A 15,005-nucleotide genomic window follows, 5' to 3' on the forward strand; every position below is an offset into this window, starting at 1 on the left:
GCGCGAGTCTGGTAACCCAGGCGTACCGGGTTCGATTGCCGGTATCGGCAAGAAAAACTTTTTGTTCGAATCCCATAACTTGCCGACGAGATGCTTGGGGAGTAAGTAGAGGCCAGTCTCGAACTCACCCTTGTCCTTCCTCCAACTGGTATCAGGAGGGGTTGGTTTATTATCTTGAACTGCATTCTGTCCATATCCAGCCGGAATGGATATAATAAGGTGCATGATGGTCTAACCAACGTCTCATGATCGCTTACTACGCTGCCTACTCTAAATTTTAAAATTCTCTTCTCGAAAAACTATCTCTAATTTTCATTTACAGCGTCAGCTCCCCGAGCTATTTAAACGCCACAAAAAAAAACTAAAGTTTTATGTAAGCTTTATCAAAAATAAATACGAATGATGTTTTAGACCTAAAATTCGATTCAAAGTCCTATTATGTGTTTTTAATTTAAAATCAAAATTCACAAGTTTTTCTTCTTGATTTTTATTGAATAATCTCTGGGTTTTGTTTAAATTTGTCCGGATATTGCCCGGATTTCGAGTTGAAAACTTTCAAATCACAATAGGATGTATAAGCTAAAATTATAGATTAATGGTAATTAAAATCGAAGAAAAAAAATCTGAAAAAACATGCTTCAAGAAAACGCTGTAAATCAGTTATTCAGTGCTAAAAAAAAAATCACTTATCTACCCCTTAACCCTCATCCGCATTAGATTTCGTTACCCTAATCAGCACTAGGAGTGTCAATTTGACACTACGAGCTCAAATCGTAATAACTTGGTATAAATAAAAATTCCTTTGATTCAAAGGCAATTTCCTTTGTTTCAAAGAATTTTTCTTTTGAAAAATCTTTGAATCAAAATATTAGTGCTTTGAAACAAAATAGTTTCATTTGATGCAAAATTGTTCTCGTTTGCTACAATATAATTTAGATTTAGATTTAAAAGGATTGGTTCATTGAACCATTTTCCTTTTATTCCAATTGGGAGAAATATTTTCTGTTGTCCCGAAGTTCCTATTAGGAATTTTGAATAATAAAAAGAAAGAATTTACATTTTAAATCCATTTTTATTCACAAAATTAACACTAACACTGGTTCACTATAATTTTGATCCTAATTTTGGCCTGAGGGCATACTTCTTGGGCCGCTCAATAGACTTCCGGAAGCAGCTCCGGTTGCAAGCTTTAGTGGTCATCCAACTGGTGATTACCACTGAAGATCGGGCCGAAGATAATCAGACCACTGGATTTGAAGTGGAATCTGCCGTGGTCCTGTAATGCAAGAGTTTATACAAAATCTTAAACATTCACTTTTTGATTAATGGATTAACACACACTTACCATTCTTCATCCTGAATCCTCCTGAAGCTATCTCTGATTCACTAGTTTTGATTTTCAACACAACCGGACAAACTTTATTCGAAATTCGGTTCTTGCTCAACCCAAAATATCTTCTAACTTTAAAATTTTAATTGAAAGAAATTATTCCTTTCTGTTGAAAACAATTTTCTTTGGTTGAAAGAAAATTTACTTTGTTTTTACAAAATGTACAAATTTCTTTTGAATCAAAGAATTTGTTTAAAATCAAAGTCCAAGATTATTCAGTTCAAAAAATTAATTTTTTCTTTCAAAAATTATTCATTTGAATCAGAACGATAATTCATTGATTCAAAGAAAACAGGAGTTTGATTCAAAAAACTGAATGTTTTGAATCAAAGTCAGTTTTGTTTTGTATCAAAATCCATTGATGGTTCATTGATTGAAATGTACGGTTTTTACACCACTTTTTTGTGGCCATGATCTCAAAAAATTTTAAGATTTTTTTCTTATACTTTGATAAACGGAAAATTGAAGTTGTAGGTGAATAATGTCTGAGAAATATATTTGAGTTACATTACAAGGTTTCCAAAACTAGAAAAAAATCGGTTGGGAAACAGGAGGGATATATTGGTTTCAGTCAGGAGTGTAAAATTGACATTCCAGGGACTGTAACGTGTAAAAAAATCAGAGAAGGATGAGGTTTAAGACCTGAACAGCAGTGCGTTCACATGTACTATGGAACTTCAAAGTATCATATAAAGTATCATAAATTTTGAGCTTTTGGTTGCTTGGGTGTCTTACGGCATTGAAAAAAGTTAAGGTTTTCGGCAAAAATGCTCGGCAGGAAATTTTCTTCAAAAAATTTAATAATGGGTACCTGAAGGCTTCAGAGGCTAAGTTCCACAATAGAAAGGAAAATAATGTTGATTTTTCATAATCAAATATTATATTTTCCCATGCAAAGCTAAAAGCTCAGAATAACTCATGTAGACGTTACTTTGAAATTCTGCAAAAATCTTTTCAATACAGATGTTATGAAATTGCTTGGTACATCTTTGTACCTGAAAATAATTAGATATTCGTAGGTGATAGAAAGAATTAGAGAAACATGAGGTATCAAAGGACGAAAGGACATAAGCCATAAAAATCATGAATTTTTCGAAGAAGATACAACGGCTGACCGGCAGGAATTCTTTCAAGTTCTTCTTCTATGCGTTATCATAAGTGTTATAAAAAAATATATATTGTGTTCTGTATTTTTCTATTATACAAATCGTAAATTCAAACTAGTAGGTACAATATTTTTTCCAGCTACAGTGATCATCGTATCCAGCTTAATTACCTGCAACTAGCTGCCGCCAGCTTGCAATGCCAAGCTTATTTTAAAACCATTTTGTACTGCGAACTATGGGTTCTCGATCAGCGCGATGCGGGTGTATTAGATATCGATCTAACTGCTAATGCTCACTTCATGACAATTATGAAAACAGCTCACTTGTCTATCGGAGTGGAAGATGCGGCAAAGGCATTTCTCGATCCTATTGTGTCCAGGAGTGAGTATTATCAACTGGAAAGGAAATTCAGCCAAAGTCTGCTTTACTACGACGTCGCTATCGGCGGTAAATCTACATCCGAGAGGATGGCCTACGCTGAGGCTTTGAAAAGTTCTCATTTATATAGACTAGCTAGCATAACAGTGGAAAGTCTTAAAACAGATTACGAATGTGCTTGGCGTATGGCAGATTGGAATGTTGCTTTGGATTGCGACAATCAACCAGATAAAACATTTGATTGGCATCGCGTGTTTGATAAACAGCACTACAAAGCATTAAAGTGTCTAGAACTCAAAGATGAAAATGCTGCTGAAAGCGCCGTTTTGGAATGCCGAAAAGCAATATCACAAGTACTGCAAATAACTAGCATGGAATCATCTCAGAACATTTATCCATTGTTATGCAAACTTAGGCAACTTCAACAGATAGAAGATTTCATGAATGTTCAATTTTATAGAGTTATAGATGGAGAACAGGAGCTTTTGAACAAGTGGACTCTTCACGATAAGCTACCATACGGAGAGTTTTGTTTCATGGAAACGATTCTCTCGCAGAGGATAGCAATACTTAAAACTGCTCGAGTAAGGGCCTTACGAAAATGGGTTCCAGACGCTTTGAATCAAGCTGTCTTTCAGTTGATTCACGAAGCACGTATCGGAAATCACTTTGATGTAGCAACGGCCAATATTCGAGTGATGCTGCAACAAAGTCTGACAGATAATGTGAAAGCTTTGGTAATGCTCGAAGACGCACAATTAAATTGGGCTATTGGCGACAAATATCTTTCCAAGAAACTAGTTAATGAAGTTGTCGCTGGCCGTAAGTGCAAGGACCTGATGATTAACGCGGCTGCTTATCGAATCTATGGAACTATATTGGCGGAAACTCATGCTGAAGATGTGCACAGTCTCCACAAAAATTTCTTCAAGCAGTCAGAAGCGCTGGTAGAAGAATCTTTGAGACAACAGGCCAGTCAAAAAGAAGGACCTACAGATATAATTCATATGAGCAAGTGCCTAGAAAGGGATAGAAATTTCATCGTTCTGCATACTGTAGCAAAATATGCTGATCGAGAATTCATTCGGGTATATTATTTGCAAAGAGAGTGAAAGAACGTAATTTATTAATTTTTTTTATCAATTTCAGCTAAAAAATCACTCAATATCTGCAGAGTTTAAAACTAAAAAAATTAACCTTGAAAAATTGAAACAAGAACTGATAATGATGGAAGCCGAACAAGCCAAATTGAAAGAATCGGACAAGGAAAGGTTGACAAATCTGAGGCGAGCAAAGATTTCAGCAAAACAAAACGCAGCACGAGATGAAGAGGCTTTGAACACAATGATGTCAAACATGGAGAACTATCTCAAAATGGCTCTACTCTATTACTCTGCGTATACTCGGAAGTCTAGTGTGGAAAGTGATCTTGCTGTTTTTCGGATTATAGCACTGTGGTTGGGTAATCACAGTGATACGATTTTGGCCAATATCAATGAAGCGTTGAAAGTTGTCCCAACCTACAAATTTATTCCAGTATTACCGCAACTAGCGCCTCGTTTGAATAATCGAACCGATGGCATTGGGCGAATTGTATTTGAAACTTTAGAAAGGTGTGCCAACGATCATCCACATCACACGCTACCACATATTTTAGCACAATTTTTTGCGTTTGCTGATGTTGAAAGTAAAAAGTAAGTATATTTTATCGTTTTGAGGCCACAATTTTCTCACGAAATAGATTATTTGTTCTTGACGTAGAATTACGTCTTACGGCAGCACTATAGGGGGGCAAAATGAAATTCGCGAACGAATTTCGCGTCACGAAAAACGCCTCTTTAACAGACATCTTTTCCGCACATCATTTTGGGTCGGCTATGTGTTGGTACACCAATACTAATAAAACGCAAATACATATTGGTGCGCAAAACACCCGAGAGAAAAAATCCCCGACAGTCGATCCAAATTGCACTAGATGCGAAGTTATAAAAGGGCTAGGATTGCGCCGTCCCGGTTTCATTAAATTATTGGCCATTCTCCCCGGTGCGTGGTCGGATAGAGCGACCAAAAATTATGTGTGCGCTGCTGTTTGCTTCCCTAGTAGTTGGTGTACCTACACTGCCGGCCAAAAGTTTGGAAACAATTTTTGGTGGCCATATCTCACCAAATCTATGACACATTGCATATCTTTTCTTCATATGTAGGGGAGATGGGGGCATAATGGCCACCTTAAGGAAAACGGTTATTTAACCATAGAAAATAGCTATAATATGGAGGTTACATTATTGTTTCGTGTTCAGACACTTGAAAAGCCTATTCCCTAACGGGCTGAAACGTGAAAAACTAGATGAAAACGTTATAAAATGCATTTTAAAAAATTTTGCCAAAAGCTGAAAACCAGCCACTGTGGAGGCATAATGAGAACCCCCCCTGAGGCAGTATGAGCACCATTAATCAGAGCAAGATGTACGTTTTTGCCGGGGAATCTAGCAGCGAATTCAATTCGATGAAGTCAGGTGAGTCGTAGATTCATCAAACAAAGCAATAACAAAATAATCTAGGTCTGTTTGTAGAATACAAACAATTCACGCACGCTAATACATTAAGTGCTTTGTTCGGAGGATGATGCTACTAGCCGTATAATGTAACAATAAAAAAATCGATCATGAATTGTGAATGGAAAAAAATCACCTCGAACAGAAATCTAACTCTAGTCTTTTGATTACCTCTCCGACACCTTACCAATAGGCTAAATTGTCGGATGAAAACTAGTCAAGGTGTGGCGCTATAAATCAATTTTAATTCGCTGCTAGATTCTACGGCAGAAAATGCTCATTATGCCTCGATAATATGGTGCTCTATATGCCCCTAGTCAACAAATTTAAGTAAAAACGTGTTTTAAAATTGATAAAAGTGAAAAATCAAAAAAATTTTGATGGTAAAAATTGAGAAACAATGTGTACATCATGTTGCAGTGTGTACATTATAGATCAAGGTTATTTTAAGATCATAAGAGCTTATTTCGTGGTGCTCAAAAATTATAATATTTTCGTAACTTGAGAACCAAGCTAGTTTTTTTTAAATATCTCTGTAAAGATGATAAGGAGATTCCTTTTTTTGTGAAAAATTAATACTATAGGAAGTACGAAACAAATCCTCATGAAAATTTATTTAAGAAAATACGCACTTTCGTAGAAAAGCGTAGTTCTCATTATGCCTCGGGTGCTCATTATGCCCTCATCTCCCCTAATTGGCAGAAAATATATATTAAGCCCAACAGATTCGCAAGAAAACGTAAGATGACAGCGCTTAAGGCGAACAAAATACCAGGATTTTTTTTTAATCTTGGTAGAAATGATCGGGAAATAATCAATCTTCACTTGAAGTATTCATGAAGCAGATAGACATAAGTATTCGACACATGCTAACTCATCGCAATTACATTTACTCCTAAAAGTTTGTTATATTTACATATTTTTTATGTGAATAGATTCTAGGAAATGTTCTCTATCAAAGGGCATAAAATTTTCATAAGAGGAAAGATAACGTTAAAATAACAAAAATTTCAACAGAACATTAAAAGTTTCGGATGTTTATGTCCATCAGTGTAAGTAGCTATTTTAAAAATTTGAAGCACAATGCAATCTATTGCTCAAAATTTAACAAATGTGTTTTGATAAGTATGTTTCCATGTTTTAAAAAGGGGTGATCCCAAACTTTTGGCCGGCAGTGTATTTTAAATTGATCCGGATGAAAAACCAATGGATCAAAACAGGCCCGTGCGAAGAACCCATCCATGGGGGGGGGATTTTCGAAATTCAAATTTAGCCAAAAATGATAACAATTCCAAAAACACACAATAAATAAGGAAATTGATTTCTAAACCATTTTCGTACTTATTGTTATTACACAAACTCAAAAGTAGTGAATTTTACTGATAAAATAAATCAATGTTCTCAAAACAACTCAAAATGACTGTTTCAAATCAATGCTATTTCCGGTAAGTCATTGATAAATTATTCAAAATGATGTTCCTAATTCTGAACTAGAAATTTGCTTGAAGATAAATTCTAAGCAGTCTAGTTTTCAAATTTAAAATCAAAGCTTCGGACATAAATGGATTCTTATGTATTAATTCAAATTCAAATAGAATACATAAAATATATTATCAAATAAAAAAAACGGAACTCACATATCAATGTCAGATCAGGTTAAAAATTGGCCATGATTAAAAATTGTTAGAAAAAAGATAATGATTGATATTATTAATCACCTAATTTTACATTTCTTTTCTTAGCTTTCAATTGAAGAATTGATTAAAAATGTAACATCTTGAACTTAAAAAAAATCACGATTAAAAGTGTGAATTCTCGATAAGGAAAAAAGTTTATTTTGAAGTTAGATGAATTTATGCAAGAAGAAAATATTTAATTATATTTCAAGAATTCAAGTGATCAAAGTCACAGATAAAACTTTTTCTATATTTAAATTCTTTCAGTAATTAAAATAAAAGGCTAAAAATTTTAAGAACTTCAAAATGTATGTGACCAATGTTATGACCAATGAGAAACTAAAATAAAAAGCAAAAAAAAAAATCCAAGTTTTGTTGTAAAAATCTAAAGCACAAAGATAATAAATATTAAGTTAACATTGCGTATTAAAATTTAACTTTTAAGTTGCTCCTTTGAATCATTTTTCGAACTTTCTAAAGATTAATTAAAAATCATGATCGATTTAAATACATGATTTAATACGATGAACATAAATAAAACGTTTATACATTTTCAATCGGAGGTTTTAAAGTTAAAAATTTCAAGCACTGAATATTTGTCGTTTTCAATTGAATAATTTGGTCCTTTAAAAGAGAGAAGGTGGAAACTATGGTAGAAATTTAGATTTAAAGGCTTCCAAGATCATGTTTTCAGAACAAAAAATTCAGAGTAAAAAAAAAAATAAAAAAATGTCCCTAATTAAATAAATAATAATAATAAAAAAAAAATAAACTTATAGAAACATTTCAATAAATTTTAAAAGTTAGATTTTAAAATTCGATAAATTTATTTGAAAATTAAAACAAAATAACAAATCAACGTTCAAGAAAAAAAATGAATTTGATTTTGTCCATTATACCTATTTAATTCAATTAAGAAATAATATTTCAAAGATGATAATGCAAGATCTAGTTTAATTCAACAGTTTTTTTTTTTAATTTTAAAAGGATATTATCAAAAGTATTTCAGATACAACTGAATAAAGTTAAAAAAATTTAATCCATTTAACAAAATTGTTCAAATTTGCAATACGATTCTATTTTTGCTTTAAAACAGCTAAAATTTAACTTGGAAAAGTAAACAAATAGAAAACCCATGGTGGCCATGTACAATTTCTCAAAACGTTTTTGAGTGTGATGTTGAGCATTTATTTAGAAGAACAAGAAACACATAATAATATTGAGAATGGAATTGATTTCTTGAAGAATATTTCAAATTATAACGATTTTTTGTAAATCAAAATTTTTAGTAATAAAGTAGAGGATACTAGGTTCAAAATTTTGTTTTGTTAATTCTGATGACCATCGTGGGTCATATGATACATGGCTTTCAACTTGTTGATGTAAAAATAGTATTCGTATTAATTTTGAAGTTAAAATGGTTGGTCTGCAATTCTGAATCTGTTTGGTTACACTTCTTAATAAAAACTCCTTCTAAAGACGAGGTAGAGTTTTTGTATGTCAAGATTTGAGTTTCAAAACAAAAGATTGATTGAAATGCAAAAATTAGTTTTAATTTGTGAACGGCATATATGTATGTAGTGTCATGAAATAGAATGTTTCAAGCCTAGAGTGATTTAAGAATAATTTCCGCCGGAGACGAGAAAAAATTTCTGACTTTTTTTGAGATGCCGCAATTCTACGCAAACCTTGTGGTAGTGTCTGATATACAACCTCTTAAACCTTTTTTTTTTCTTTACCAGCGTGCCCAAGGATGACGAACGTCTTCTGGGTGCCCAACAGCTGCACAAAAAACTCATAAAAAATTCCAAAATCGCACAAATTGTTAATCAAATGACCGAAATGAATATGGCCTTGATTGAAATGGCCAACCGTACGCTTGGCAGTGCGAGAGGATTCAGCGAGTACAAAATGAGTTCACGAGATGCATTGCACAAGTGCAAGAATTTCGATAAGATACATTGTTCAACTGTTGAACTAAAAGTCAAAGAAAATGGGATTTATGATAACATAATAGGTGAAGCTTCCTGATAATACTGTAAATATTTCCTGATAATAATGTTCACTATTTGTAGGCGTTCATAGATGGGATGACAACATCCAGGGTGTTGGAGGAATCAATGCACCGAAAAAGTTGAAATGCCACTGTCTGGACGGGTTAGAGCGTACTCAATTGCTTAAAGGCAAGGATGACATGCGCCAAGATGCAGTCATGGAGCAGGTTTTCAATATACTTAATGTTCTATTAAGGAATGATAGAGAAGCAAGCAAAACGAAGCTAACAGTTCGAACTTATAAAGTTGTTCCTCTTTCTCGACAAAGTGGAATTCTTGAATGGTGTTCCAATACTTTACCTATTGGATCGTGGCTTATAACGGCACACGCACGATACAGGCCGAAGGATATTAATCCATTGGAAGCTAGGAAAGCTTTCGCCGAATTGGCCAAATCTTCGGTTCGAACAAAGCAGGAAAAATACCTAAAGATTTGTCAACAATTACATCCCGTTTTCCAGCATTTCTTCCTAGAAAAGTATCTTGTACCGGGCACGTGGTTCGAACGTCGATTGTGTTACACCAAAAGTGTTGCTGTGTCATCGATGATCGGGTACATTCTAGGAATAGGAGATCGACATGTACAAAATATTTTAGTAGATCAAAAGTCAGCCGAAGTGATTCACATTGACTTTGGGATTGCGTTTGAATTGGGCAAGAATTTGCCGACTCCAGAAACAATTCCTTTCAGGTTAACTCGGGATATCGTGGCCGGAATGGGTGTTAGTGGAATTGAAGGGGTATTCAAGAAGTAAGATATAAATAGCTTTTTTCGACCGCTTTTTTATAACTATTATTATCTTGTACGTTTGCAGAGCATGTGAAAAAACTCTAGATATTTTGCGAAACAATCATGCTCCGATAATGACTATTCTCGAGGTTCTGCTCTACGATCCATTATATACATGGAATGTTCTCTCCAATAAAAAAGCTGCCCGCCGTCAAATGGCCGAATTATACGGAGCCGAAGGAACTGTCCTGGGCAGTTGCAGTGGAGATGGAGTCAACATAAGTGCAGAACGTGCTCTATTGCGAGTTAGCGATAAGTTGAATGGCAAAGAAGATGAAAAATTCATTTCTGTCGAAGGGCAAGTAGAAAGGTTGATTTTTGCGGCTACAAGTACTTTGAATCTGTGTCAGTTGTTCCAGGGTTGGCAGCCTTATCTATGAAACAGTACGTGCTCAAAAACCAATATATCACAAGGTACATATTTATTGTTTTTTTTTTGTAGTTTCTTTGATTTTAATATTTTACTGTTTGACATTTATTAATGTGTTACACAATTTATTAGTGACAAAAAGAAATTCCTTGAGACATCGACGTTTGAAAATCATAGGTATGGCATTTATGTTGAGGTAATTAGGTTTTCTTTGCAACATGATTTCCAGTTGCTGTTTTAAATGCAGTTTCAATGGTGTATCACGGATTTGCTTATCCTCCAGTAACTTCAACCGAAGTGCCGTTCACGTAGCTGCTTTTTTCCGATGCCAAAAATGCTATAACTTCAGCAATTTCTATAAAAAAAAAAAAACAAACATATAGGTACCCAATAACTGTGCGGTTTGTTGCTTGTTCCGTTTAGGTTTACCTTCGGGTTTCCCAAAGCGGCGTAAAGCACATTGCATGGTAATCATGTCTTTGACCTTTTGAGGCACGGTATCTGTCATTGGTGTGTCGATGAACCCAGGAACTACTGCATTCACACGAATACCGTAACGACCAAACTCTCTGGCGACGACTTTGGTCATAGCTTCAACGCCGGCTTTACTCGGTGAATAGTTTGATTGGCCGATATTACCGCTACGTGCTACTATTGACGAAACATTGATCATCGATCCGGTCAGATTCTTCTCGATCATCGCCTTTCCAAAATGTTGTAACATGAGCCAGGTGCCTTTGAGGTTCACATTGATAACGGCATCAAAATCGCTTTCCGGCATTTTCACCAGAAAGTTGTCTCTCGTTATGCCAGCTGAATTGACAACTATCCTTGGTGGACCCTTATATTTTTCTAGTGTCGCATTGAGCACTTTGGCGATGCTTTCACTCGAGGAAACATCCATCTCAAATGCAATATTATCGCTTGAGCCGGTTAGCCCATCGACCGTTTCCTGGGCGGCTTTAATATTGCGGTCCACGGCCACAACAATGGCACCATCTCTGGACAGCAGTTTACTGGCCATTCTACCGATACCAGATCCAGCACCTGTTAATTAACATAGCCGATGATAAAATAGATTTTAAGTAAAGCTTAATATACTGACAGGCGTGAATCAGTAGAACGTACGTAGAGTAGATCTAGCCTCATATATAAGTGCCAATCAGCAGCTCAGCTGAACATGCATTATCAATGAATAGTAGCTAAATTTTACATAACAGCTTGAACTGTCGATTGAACGACCTTGAACCTTACCTGTTACCAGCGCCAGTCGGCCCGCTAAAGGTCCACTCATTGTGATTTTAACAATTTATCACAATAAATAAAAAAGGTCTGTTTAAATTAGCTTGGAATAAGTTACAATTCTAGACCTAGATTCAATTAAAGGTAATCTAGAATATGATTAGGAAGCTCTTCACAACCAAACTTATCCGCTTACTTCTGCTCGGTCGATACGCGACTGTCGACTGTGTTGTGCGTGTTACAGGGGAATTGACCCGATTTACCCAAAAACAGGAATGAATCTTCTGAATGAACTTAATTCATTCGTTTTGATAATTTTCGATCGTTGCGGTGGTTCGAAGAAAATTGCTTTATGCAGAAAAAATTTTTTGGTTAAAAATTTTAAATCCAATCTTTAAACACATTCGTTTCACTATAATGATGTAAGTAAAGTAGTTAAGTATTAAAGCGATATGGGATAATTCGTTTAGTAAATTTGTGCAAATCTCCAGAACTTGATCCACAAAACCGTATGGGGCCAAACTAAGAAATGTGGTAGAGCCACATAGATACAACAGCTTATCAACGGGACTTGACATGGAGGGCTTCAATGGAAGGTCCAGTAGTTGATCGATGGAACTCAACTTGTAGGCTCGTGGCACGGTTTATTTCAATAGAATCCCTATGTAGATTGGGTATCGTATAATCTGTCAGTGAAATTGACCACAAGTAGTGATGAGGTTTTAGAAGAACAGCATTGTGCATTTCCTGTTCTGTTGGGAACTACCTTCAAGTCATCTGACAACATTGGACCCAGACGATAGTTTCGCAAGATGTGGTTGTCAGCCCAAGGATTCAATCAACAGCTGAAGATGGGGTTCTATAACATGTTGAGGGCTGTCCATTTTATTTTTAATATTTTAAATTCCATAAAAAAAACTAGTAAGTTTCGTAAGGAGTATGTAAGCGACCTGTCTCAACGACCTAACCCGCCAACGTTTTTCCTCCAACTGGAATCATGAGGGGTTAGTTCATTATCTTGTACTGCATTTAGCTATATTTATCCGAAGTGGATTTAATGGCATGATGGTCTAACTAACGTCTCAAGATTGCTCACTTCTCTAAGCTGGCTACTCTAAACTATCATTTTCCTCTGATCTAACTATTTAAACGCCACTAAAGAGTTTAAAATTATTCATGGAACGATACATATCACCAAAATTTTAATGAAACACTGGTTTTATTACTGGTAATAAATTTGAATATATTTCAAAACCATATGCAATATAAGTTTTACCTGATAGTTCATATTTAATGACACTAGTGGAGACAATACATCGTTTATTTTACTACGTTTAGTAGCTAACTTGTGTGTTACAAATGTTTAATGTGCGTTAAAATGCATGCACTCGTTATTTCAATTTTGTATTAAATTTAGTTGGCACTTTAAAAATCGGGAATTGTGTGATCCATTTTACCCCGTAAAAATGAAACAGACAATTTTTTTATCATTACATCATAAATCATGCTCGGTATAATGGTGACCGTTATGATTTGACCACCACTAGCTATGATTTTGGAAATATCCTTATCTTTCATTCCAATAACGTTTTGACCATTAATTTCCAGTAGTTGATGTTCGATAAGAAGTCCGTTTCTTGCCGCCGATGAGTCTTTTACTATAGCTGTAATCTTTCCATCATTGAATTGGAAACCAACATGACCAGTTGAATCTTTGTGCAAAGTAACCGCTCTCTCAAACGGACGATCACGAGCTACTAGCGAAATGTTATCTTTCTGGCTTTTTTTCAATAGCTTATGAACGTCATCAACGGAGTATCCAGCTACGAGAGTTCCGTTAATTTGCAATATTTGATCTCCAAATCTCAATCCAGCAAGAGCAGCTGGACTGTCCTTAACCACCAGGCACACAAATACTCCCTTGTTGATCGATTGGGCTCGAAGACCGACTTTTTTATCGGTTCCCTTACACAGAATAATCTGTAAAACAGGCGACAAAATATTAATATTTCTTGTAACTGGGTAACACACTCTAAGAATTACCTCACGTATTCCGTTGGTCACCTGACCACGTTGCAAACCTACAGATGACCCCGAAACTGGTGCTATCATGTTAGCATTATTAACCACGGTCAAAGGAGAAGCTTCTAATTGATTATCCCGATGCAAATATTCTGGCATGTTGGCCTCAATCATTCCCCGACTCAACTCTAATCCCAGATAATCACCTAGATCAGGGTAAATAAATCCTTGCTTCTTGGATTCCTCTCCGGTTGAGTGATTCCCGATCTCTGATCGTGGCAGTTCATACAACTGTGGATATGGATTCATAGTATAAGCCGGCGGGGGCCCTTGAAAACCTAGTTGTTGTTGTTGTTGCTGTTGGGTGGCTATAGCGTTAGCCACGGCAGCATTCTGCGACTGGAGGATCTTATCGACCTGCATATCTTCCAAAGACGGATACAGCGACATTTTGGACTGTTGACTAGATGAAATAACAAATGTTAGCAGTAATTGAGATGAAAAACGTTAAGATATAAAATAGTTTAATTATGAATGTAGCAAACGATAAATTGTTACAATTATTTGTTTTAATGTTAGATGTATATTGTTAGGCGTATGTGAAATAGGTTAATGAAATTATTAACATTTATTTAACGAAGAATGACCCTGGTTGTTTAACTCCCTTAAATAAAGTAACATCTATTGAAAAAGATATTTTTCTTAAGTCTATCTACCTATGTATAATCTAATCATTAGACAACAAAGGATTCATTGTTTTTTTTTTCACGTTACTCAATTTCCCCACAAGAGGATTCGAAGAGCCATATCAATTTCAGGGGAACCACTGATTTTTTTCGATACGCATTTCATCATATGTGAGTGATCCAACATAATTCAACTTCAAACATCACAATGCTCTTACCTTTATATTCCGATATTCACGTCAAAACTTGTTTCAAATTGGCAAAGGACTTCCAAAGTTAGAAAAACAATCTTTTACGTTGAAAAATTTTGCAGGCCAAACACTACAGAAGCCCTTTTCTTCTGACCTCTTCTGATGTGATGAGCGTATGAATCATATACCGTATTTTTTTTCACCTGGAGGCAAACTAGAGGCAACCTAGGTTCGCTCTAACTGCTGTCATCGTGCTCATTTATTGCTCGAGAGGCAACCTAGGTTCGCTCGAAAAAGGGACGGAGTCGCCCTGAGAAAAAAGTCCGTTTTGCGAGAAGTTCACCAATACTCTCAACGTTGTTGTCAAAACATTAAACAGCTGTTTTTGGCTGAAAACAAAACAGTTGAAATAATGAACGGGCAAATGATTATTGCCGCGATTTTGAACCTCTCAGCCAAGCAAAATCGTACTATCTGCAGTCCAGTGCAATCCGGACACGAAAAACGGCAATCCGGATGTGAAGAACCGAATGAAGGAATCCAGA

The 15,005-nt window shown here is 35.4% G+C and overlaps 3 protein-coding genes across 4 annotated transcripts in view; 1 reads left to right on the top strand and 2 right to left on the bottom strand.

The window, feature by feature from the left end:
- The window catches only part of LOC129743774 (serine/threonine-protein kinase ATM), a 32,147-nt gene extending 21,720 nt beyond the window's left edge, over positions 1–10,427 (top strand). Inside the window, exons 14-18 of one of the 2 annotated variants that reach the window (XM_055735933.1) lie at positions 2,636–3,962; positions 4,024–4,568; positions 8,848–9,122; positions 9,181–9,910; positions 9,975–10,427. In XM_055735933.1, coding sequence (XP_055591908.1) covers positions 2,636–3,962; positions 4,024–4,568; positions 8,848–9,122; positions 9,181–9,910; positions 9,975–10,329 — 3,232 coding nt within the window. In that variant the 3' untranslated portion in view covers positions 10,330–10,427. The remainder of the gene's footprint in view (positions 1–2,635; positions 3,963–4,023; positions 4,569–8,847; positions 9,123–9,180; positions 9,911–9,974) is intronic. The other variant, XM_055735934.1, reaches the window with a different exon arrangement.
- On the bottom strand, positions 10,323–11,793 carry LOC129743776 (estradiol 17-beta-dehydrogenase 8). The gene is made up of 3 exons (XM_055735936.1): positions 11,574–11,793; positions 10,749–11,366; positions 10,323–10,674 (listed from the first exon to the last, which is right to left on the bottom strand). Exons 1-3 carry the CDS (start codon positions 11,611–11,613, stop codon positions 10,592–10,594), a joined length of 741 nt encoding a protein of 246 aa, XP_055591911.1. The 5' UTR covers positions 11,614–11,793; the 3' UTR covers positions 10,323–10,591.
- Positions 11,794–12,778: 985 nt separating this feature from the next.
- On the bottom strand, positions 12,779–14,739 carry LOC129746082 (syntenin-1-like). The gene is made up of 3 exons (XM_055739532.1): positions 14,488–14,739; positions 13,605–14,046; positions 12,779–13,541 (listed from the first exon to the last, which is right to left on the bottom strand). The coding sequence occupies exons 2-3, from the start codon at positions 14,031–14,033 to the stop codon at positions 12,987–12,989; spliced, it is 984 nt and encodes a 327-aa protein (XP_055595507.1). The 5' UTR covers positions 14,034–14,046; positions 14,488–14,739; the 3' UTR covers positions 12,779–12,986.
- Positions 14,740–15,005: the final 266 nt, after the last annotated feature.

This window comes from Uranotaenia lowii, chromosome 2 (assembly GCF_029784155.1).
Source record: "Uranotaenia lowii strain MFRU-FL chromosome 2, ASM2978415v1, whole genome shotgun sequence".
NCBI lineage: Eukaryota > Metazoa > Arthropoda > Insecta > Diptera > Culicidae > Uranotaenia > Uranotaenia lowii.